Below are 9,223 nucleotides of genomic sequence, written 5' to 3'. Positions count from 1 at the left end.
TTTGACCAGATATTTATAATTATTTTATTGTCTATACGAGCCGTATATATGGTATACGACCCGTACAGGCCAGGTATCAGTTTTTATAACAAAAGTTGTTTGGCTTATTGTAACATTGGAATATAAGCCTAAAACATGGTAGATTTATGTGATGATTTATGATTTGCTATAGAAAGTTGTTTGACTAATTGTAATATTGGAATTTAAGAATATAATGAAAACAATATAAATAGGTATTTGAAGTTTTTCAATTTACTTTTAAATTGTGTGTTTCTATTTTGTAAACAACTCGGATGTTATTTTTAATATTTTGTAATTTTAAAAAAATCCTAAAAAAACAAAAACTATACAACTCATATAGACCCTATACGAGTCGTGTAGCCCTATACGGCTTGTATAGGTGCTATACGATACAAATAAATGAAAGCTGACTCCGGGCCGAAAATGACTTGACACTACACCTATACGAGTCGTATAGACCCTATTCGTATAAGCCCTTCTGGTGTTTGAATAACCTCCTTGGTGTATGAATAACCTAAGCCATATTATTTACATAGATCATTCAGTTTATATGTTTAATTCTACTTATTATCTATTAAGGAAAAAACTATTTTGCTGTTTATTATGTATCATCAAACTATTAAATTTCATGATTGTTTTACATAGATCACTAGTTTATATGTTTAATTCTATTTATTATCTATTAAGAAAAGGAGTATTTTGCATTTTTGCTATATCAAGCAAATGCGGCTTATAAAACCACAAAAATAAGTTAAAACAATAAGTTAATTCCACATACACATAATTTACTAAACCCATACAACATAATCTTTAATTTTAATTCATGAGCGATGTTGTTGTAGCTGCAATAGCCTAAAGTAAGCCCCCTCGCTACCTCGGCTCAACAGCTCCCCATGGCTACCTTGTTCCGCGATTCGACCGTCTTGAACCACCCCGATACTATCCACACCACGTATGGTTGATAACCGGTGAGCCACTAGAACCGTGGTTCGACCCCTCATGAGCCGTTCAAGTGCTTCTTGTAGCACACACTCGGACTCCGCATCTAGAGCACTAGTTGCTTCATCTAGTAGGAGTATTGTCGGGTCTTTCAGAACGGCCCGAGCTATAGCGATTCTTTGTTTTTGGCCCCCGGAGAGCTGAACCCCTCGCTCGCCAACTGATGTCTTATACCCTTGTGGTAAACCACTCACAAACGTATGCACGTTTGCTGCACGTGCTGCTTCGATGACTTCGGCTTCTGTAGCACCGTCTTTCCCGTACGCGATGTTTTCCATTATACTAGCGGCGAATAAAGCGGGCTCTTGTTGGACCAGCCCGATTTTTGCCCGAAGGGCCCGTAGATTGAGCCGCCTGATATCTTTTCCATCGATCATAACTTTTCCAGCTGTCGGGTCGTAAAACCGCTCAATTAATGCAATTATGGAACTTTTACCCGAACCGCTAGCCCCAACCAGCGCTTGGCTCTGGCCCGCCCGGATTCTAAGACTAAGGTCTTTGAAAACCATGACATCGGGTCTTGATGGGTAAGAAAAGTCAACATGGCGTAATTCTATGTCACCTCGAATTTTTTCAACGGGCTCGGCGTCAGGATCATCAGGGTCGATTCGAGTTGACCGGTCGAGAACCGAGAATACCGAACCGATAGCTTCACCGCCTCGGATGATTTCAGGGGCTAGGCTAACCGTTTCAGCTACTGAGTTAGCTGTTATGACTAGGACTACAAACACTTTGATGACTTTGGAGAAAGTAGAGACATGTTCACTAACAAGGTGGGCCCCGTACCAGAGGATCAGGGCTTCGGATGAGAAGAGTGCGAGCTGGGAAATGCCGAATAGTAAGCCGGAAAGTTGACTCCTGCGAAGACTTTGGCTTTGGGGGACATGGAGTTCGTTGGAGAATAACATGAGAATCTTGTCTTGCGCGTTAAAGGCTGCAATTGTTCGGATGTTGCTTACGCCTTCCCCTGCAATCATGCTGGTTTTCGCATGCGCCTTGGCTGTGTCACCAGCAAAACCCTTGAGAGAAAGTTGCTGTAAAATGACAATTTCATATAATTAATAATCAAATTCAATTCCATTATCAAGTTGTTTCGAATTTTAATCAAAAGAGTGAAAGTTTACTACGTTATCCCAAACACAACCTAAATTCAGTCAACTCCTACAGTCCAATAGTTAAGTCACTTTTGTTAAAAAAGTATATGAAATCAAGGGTAGCATATGTAGACATAGATACCAGCAGTCTAGTTCTTCTAAAGTATATGTGCTAAAAGCCTAAAAGAAAAGGAGATACTGTTACTCTAGTAGAAGGTGACAATTACAATCCATCAAAGAATGGTCTGGGACCCCAAACGATAAGGTATACGACAAAAGAAACAGATGGTAACTACTCATGTATGGATTAGGTGGCCACTATACTAAAATCTGAACACTGTTCAAAATCACAGGGGCAATACGGTCATTTTCAGTACTATAGTACCCCTTAAATAGACAAGAGGCTCTGGTACTCACACAGGAATAATGAATGGGTTAGTGAATGCACCCCATATGCATTTTCTGACATCTCTAACCTCCTTTGAAAATACACTAAAAGCAAAGCCAGATTTAAATCTTATTAAAATATAGGTACAATTCATTTTTCTGTATTTTTTTCACTTTTTTTATATTATTGATTGGGCAGAAAAAGTTGGCCAAAGTTTTACTGTTTAAGGGCTCAAGAAAGTACGAGTCTTGATATTGATGTTGGACAAAGGAATCTTTTGCTAAATTTCAAAGTTTGTGTTTTGTATGTAACAAGACTGTAACTATATCACGAGCGTTAAATCTGGAAGCATAAATACAAATGAGGGGAGGCACGTGCAGGCTACCAGAATTGTTGCTTCCTTCACTATACTATAGTTGTCGTTACCAGAATCAAGATTCGATTTTTTTTTAAATAAAATAATCAATTTTATATTAATTACCTGAGCAAAATATGCCATGACAAGGAGTGGGAAGGTTCCCAGAATTAGAAGAGAAACTCTCCATTCCACTATGAATGCAACTACAAATGAAGTAAGGAGGGACGTCACGTTTTGTAAGATAACCGCTATCCTCTCGGCAATGGCGGATTTCACGTCTGCTGCATCCGTGGCTAGCCGGGCTGCGACTAGACTCGAGTTATGTTCTTCCTCGTCAAACCATCCGACTTCATTCCTTAAGATTGCTGACCAAGAAACAAGATCGAAACTTTAAAAGACTGTTCATATTTTTTGAAGTCAACCTGCCTAAATGCGCAAATGCTGTCAATTAGAAGAGTATTTTAAAATAATCCATGACTCATTGACCAATAATAACTAACACCTACAATTTGATTAATGACGTCAATCCTAACTTTCATTTTTGTTGTATACCAATTTCGTTGAGAAATGACTGATTTTTATCTCAATAAGAATGTTGTAAATTGTTTTGAAATGACATAAATAAAAGTTAGGGACCGACAATTTATTTCTTCAAGTTAAATAGCCATAGGAAATGAAGTAAGACTCACTAGTCAAATTGTCAGTATGAAGACGTGTTTCTCCATGATAGTGAAATAGCCATTGGCAACGAAAGTGACACTCACTAGTCAAATTTTCGGTGTGAACATATTTCGGATTATTAAAACTCAGTTGCCTTTGTAAAATGTATTGCTTAAAATCTTTTTATATGATGGGAGAATGGAATGATGTAAATACCTGCAAGCATCATCCTTCTAACTCTTGTTGTAAGATTCTCACCCATAATACTAAAGAAGTAATGCTGTATCAAATACGCTACAACTGCATATAGCCCAGCTCCAACGTAGATGAAAACACACTCTTTAGTCTTGCTTTCCATTTTAGCAGGGTTGTTATAGTAAAAGACCTCAATCATATTACTCATCACAATAGCAAATGTTGGGCCGATAAATCCAGAAAGAATTGATCCCACAGCACCCATTATTGAATAAGGCCATTCGGGTGCGTTTAGTTTCAAAAGGCGGAAAAAGTACCCACTAGGTGCAGGATTTTTCCTATCTGTTTCAGCATTTGAGATCATTTCAATACGACCATCTGCACCAGTACTGTACGAATAGCTTAAGTTTCTTAAGCTTCCTGATCTGAGGCTCAGAGACTTTGTTGACAACGAGTGACTTAAACGTGTTGATCGTGTACGGTGTGTTGAAGGATTCGAGAAGTCCCGGTTCCCAGCCATTTCTTGAAACCGGATTAACGAAGCGTAGGGTCCTGGTTTTGAAATGAGTTCTTCATGCGTCCCGGTTTCAACAACTTGTCCTTGTTGGATAACTGCTATTGAATCAACGTTTCTGATAGTGGAAAGACGATGTGCAACCACTACAGTTGTTCTTCCAATCATTAAACGATCAAGAGCTTCTTGCACAATGCTTTCAGAGCCGGAATCAAGGGCACTCGTTGCTTCATCAAGAAGTAAAATCTTTGGGTTCTTTAACATTGCTCTAGCTATTGCAATTCTTTGTTTTTGACCACCAGATAACTGAACGCCTCTTTCCCCTACCTGAATCATTCAACTCATTAATATAATTCTGAATCATGATTTATTATAAGTGTAAATATATACTTACCTGAGTGTTGTAACCATTAGGAAGCAGGGTGATGAAACTATGAGCATTGGCTGCAGTGGTGACTGCTTCAACTTCAGCCATAGTTGCATCTGGTTTTCCATAAAGTATGTTCTCAAGTATAGTGGTAGCAAAAAGTGCAGGTTCTTGGTTCACAAGACCAATCTGATCACGCAACCATTGAAGTTGCAGAGTCTTTATGTCCACATTGTCTATCAATATTTGGCCTGCAAAAAACTTTTAAGTAAGAAATAATCTAGCAAAAGAGGTAAAGAACATATATAATAATTATTCACCTTGATTAGGATCGTAAAACCGTTCTATTAACGAAACAACAGTACTCTTCCCGGATCCGCTACCACCAACCACAGCAACCGTCTTTCCAGCTGGGAAGAAAATTGAGAAATTTCTAAAGATAATGACATCTGGGCGTGAGGGGTAACTAAAGGTTACTTCTTTGAACTCAATATTTCCATTAACTTCAGCTAGACATTTCCCATCTGTAGGGTCGTGATTTATACTGGGCTTTTGCTGGATAATTTCAAGCAATTTGTATCCAGCTGCTTTGCCTTTGCTAAAAGCTCCAATATTTGAAAAAGACTGGCCTAAACTCCTGTCATGATTAACCATTTTGATTAAAAACCTAGTCGTGTTTTAAACAATGGCATTACAGTGTGTAAAAACTTACATGCCACCAACAATAGCAGAGAAAATGGCGGTAAACGCCTTTCCACCATCCGTCTGTCCATTCCTAATAAACACGCCCGCATACCAGAAAACAAGTGCCCAAGACATGCAAGCTATTCCATAAGTACACCCCAAACCCAACCCCTTTGCCATTCCCGCCTTATACCCGAGCTTGAGGGTATGCTGTATTGCATCTGAATACGAGTTGAGGGCCTTCGTTTCCCCAACATACGAGTACACAGTCCTAACTTGTGCAATAGCCTGTCAATAAGAGTCCAAATTAAATAGGTAGCATTGTCACACACACAAAGAAAAAAATGTCATATAGTCAAAACTATGGTCAAAAGTATATTAAAAAATTTTGAAAATAAAAAAATAAAATAAATTTCACCAACCAAATTTGCTGTTGATTAACACCACACTACGGAAACATATGCCAAAAGTTAAGGGGTAAAAGTAGAGGACCATGGCAAAGGCCAAAGGGCTCTTTATGATTGCAGGCATGCTATGTATCATATGATAACAAAGAATTTGAAATACTTCAATATCACTGTACCCACTAAACTAAATGAAAATGATTGATTAAAAGCAAAGGTGACTAAAATCTTAGAAATCATGGTGGCATGAAACTTATGATGTAATTACGCACAGTAAAAGACTTGGTTTTTACGGTCCAAAACCTGTTTGCTTTCTATTTCGATGTAAAAGAACATATACTGCATTTAAGTTAAAGACGAACCTCCTCGGCGATGATGCCGGCATTGGCATAGGATTCACGGCTCTTGGAAGTGAGGCCAGTGAGAGTATACGCGTACAAGCCACCTGCGAATGCAATTCCCGGAATAACGGCAATACTGAGGAGAGCTAGCTTCCACGCTGACACGAAACCAACCACTAATCCAGCCAAAAATGTGGAAAGATAATGGATAAAGTTCCCCACCTAAAATTCAAAGTAGTAACATTCAGCATTTAATATTGACCTAATATTAAACTCCAATACAAGTTAGCCTTCAAAGACGCCTTTGACTGCCGCAAGCCAAAACAAAAACGATAACGTGAACCTGTTCTATTAGAATATATTACTAGAGTTTGATTATTATACTGTTATCGGAATTATACCTTCTCGCTAATTGCATCTTGAACGAGAAGAGTATCCGTTGAGATACCGAAAACAATATCACCAGTTCTCGCATCCGTATCGTAAAACCCGACGTCCTGTTTTAAAACAGCTTCCAAGTACCTCTTTCTCAACGCACTCACTTGCCGTTCGCCGGTATACATCCAGCATCCGATCTCTACACATTTTATGTTTAAAAAATAATAATTAATTTTTGAAAGAAGAATGATGTGGATTTGTGATTAGCATTAAAAAACTTGACTATAAGTGGCTGGTGAAAAGTATCATATCCACGTGCACTTGATCCGTAGTGAACCGACTTAAATAAATAAGTAGAAAATAATTGAAATCGTAGAGACAATAACGGATCAAAGATTCAAACTCACCTGCATAGGATGATACGCATACAACTATCCCAAGGTAAACGAAATACAAAGCATACTGCATCAACCAATTCAAAATAAATAAATAATCAGATCTAAATTAGTACGAGACTGAAACTAATGGATGAATACATAAATAATAATGAATTACTTTGGAGACTTCGTGAGTCATGGTGTTTAAATCGGACTGGTTTTTGCCAAAGCCGTTGACCATTTGACCGAACAAGAGGAAGAAGAAGGGCATGGAGGAGCCGTGAACGATGGCGCCGATGGTACCGAGGAGCATGAGGACGTAATCGTAACTGTCTGCGAATGAGAAGAGTTTGTAGAAGGGAAGAGTTTGGTCTTTCTTCTTCTCCGCCTGTGCCGGCATTGCTTTCGCCGGTTCCGTCATTATATTAATAAGCTACGGAGGTGTAATTCACGAGAGATTAAATGCCATGAAATGGAGCTCCGGAGTGAGAGTGAGTTGAGACTGGACTTGTGGTCAAAGGAAGTGAAGGAGAGTTTAGTTATATAAAAGAGGAGGGTGGGTTAACCATGGTTGAGTTGAGGTAAAGGACAAAATGGGAATTTCAAGGACACTGTTGTTGCAGGGTACTAGATCAGGTTAGCTTGGTTATGCTGGGTGGGAATTCTACCCGACCCGATCCAGGATATTAAAAAAAATGAAAATTATCGAAATGATTATTGATTTGAGTGGAAAAGAACTAAAATAAACAAGTAAAAGTTGTAAAGGTTTTATGAAAAACAAGATATTCAAAAGGTGACAAATGATAGGAAAAGTATGGGATGTAGGAGTTTCATCTACTAGACGGATCTATGGACTGGCAAATAATTTAATGACGCGTACAATTTTCAGAGGAAATGACCACATAGACGTTTGTGAGGAGAAATTTCTGAGCCCTAGACATTTTATTCGATTTGGGAAGTTCAGCCTTAGTCACTACCTCCACTTAGCGTCTAGGGCTAATACGCTACTTCCACTTAACAGCTAGAGCTTAGACGTTTCACTTCACAAGGCATTTCACCTGAAAAAAATGTCGCCTATTAGCAAATCATTCGTCTGTCAGTGGATCTTGCAATCAGAGGTAAGCCCTGCAACCCAAACATCACGTGTCGCATTCTGAATGCTCTTGTTTCTCGTGAAACCACCCCTGTTGTCCACACCTTTCCATATTTATTTTTTGCTTTTCCCATTTTATTCATGGTTATTTTAGTGATTTTTTCTTAATAAAATATATAAATTTAGAATGGGAGTTCACTAATAAATAAAAGATTTGTTTTCTTCTTGTTATCAAAAACAAAAGTATCCAAAAACATTTTGGCAGTGTTATACAATCTTTAACTTATCGGGTCTTGCTTTTGTAAAACAGAAACTACATTTTATATGTTTTCTTTCCTGGAAAAGTAACGAATAAATAATCAATGTTACATATTATGTTAGAAAATTGGTATGATCTAAGTAAAGATATATATTTTATTTTATGAAGAGTAATATAATACCGTTAATGAAAAGAGGTTATGGTAAAATGTGTAAAATACATGCAACAGAAAGTAACATCACCATAAATGAGAAGAATCTTATGTGATGAACACATATTTTTAGGAACATATTTCGTGGCTATTTTTATATTTTTCTACAAGGATACACCAACTAAAGTAATGATTATATCAATGTTGTAAAACAAGGTTAAAGGTCAAGTATTCGTCGAGTAGTCGCTATAAGGTAGGATGTCAAAGCGAATTTTTTTAACTCTGTTTCATTACTTGGAATCAATCTTTTGTGGTACCGAATTTCTCATGCTTTAATCTTTTGTGGAATATATGAATTTTTGAGATATGATAGGGGCAACTCATGGCCAAGACTCGAGACAACATGGTCTCAGATTTTTTTGAAATTTACATGGAGGTGGAGAGTTCTCCTATCTATTTATTCCACATTTCTCACATTAGTTCCGAGTTACTCACGAAACTTATAATTCAAAATGAGTTAACAGGTTCATTTTATAGTTAAAACCAAAAAATTGCTTAATGGTTTCTAATTGCAAGTTCAGTGTTTTAAACTCGGTCGAGTATTTGGCGATTACTCGCTACTCAGCTTACGAGGAGATTTTCTCCAACTCTACTCGGACTCAAATCTAGGTGGTCGACTTGGAGCTACTCAGCGATTACTCGGATTTAGTTCGTAATTGCTTGGATCTATTATGTGGACAACTCGGAGCTACTAAGTGATTACTCTGAGCTAGTCGGCCAAAAATGTTAAAGAATGAATATAAAGTTTTAAAATACTTTGGTATTAAAAAAAATGTATTCTTGTGATTTATATTGATATTCACATATTTTGTTATAAATATTAATAAATTTATGATATTTGATATACATATAATTACCCAGACATTAATTTTTTTTATTA

General features: G+C 37.5%; 1 protein-coding gene across 1 annotated transcript; it reads right to left on the bottom strand.

Annotated features, from left to right (window-relative positions):
• Positions 1–736: 736 nt before the first annotated feature.
• Positions 737–7,204, bottom strand: LOC143555315 (ABC transporter B family member 19-like). Its single transcript, XM_077044887.1, has 10 exons — positions 6,959–7,204; positions 6,811–6,865; positions 6,427–6,602; positions 6,047–6,247; positions 5,309–5,568; positions 4,917–5,233; positions 4,624–4,847; positions 3,737–4,556; positions 2,984–3,225; positions 737–2,054 (listed from the first exon to the last, which is right to left on the bottom strand). Exons 1-10 carry the CDS (start codon positions 7,199–7,201, stop codon positions 843–845), a joined length of 3,750 nt encoding a protein of 1,249 aa, XP_076901002.1. The 5' UTR covers positions 7,202–7,204; the 3' UTR covers positions 737–842.
• Positions 7,205–9,223: the final 2,019 nt, after the last annotated feature.

Source organism: Bidens hawaiensis, unplaced genomic scaffold (genome assembly GCF_021521415.1).
Source record: "Bidens hawaiensis isolate Kalapana, Puna unplaced genomic scaffold, B.hawaiensis_p1.1 tig00018044_1, whole genome shotgun sequence".
NCBI classification, from domain to species: domain Eukaryota; kingdom Viridiplantae; phylum Streptophyta; class Magnoliopsida; order Asterales; family Asteraceae; genus Bidens; species Bidens hawaiensis.
Note: the sequence above shows the minus strand (reverse complement) of the source record. Positions and strands in the feature narration are given on the sequence as shown.

Bases quoted from the DNA above. Each gene is read 5' to 3' on its own strand.
- LOC143555315 (XM_077044887.1), bottom strand. From the start codon at position 7,201: ATGACGGAACCGGCGAAAGCAATGCCGGCACAGGCGGAGAAGAAGAAA. The intron at 6,603-6,810 runs GTGAGTTTGAAT...TAAAATGTGTAG, and splicing joins ATGCGTATCATCCTATGCAG to AGATCGGATGCTGGATGTAT. The intron at 2,055-2,983 runs GTAATTAATATA...GTCATTTTACAG, and splicing joins TCATGGCATATTTTGCTCAG to CAACTTTCTCTCAAGGGTTT.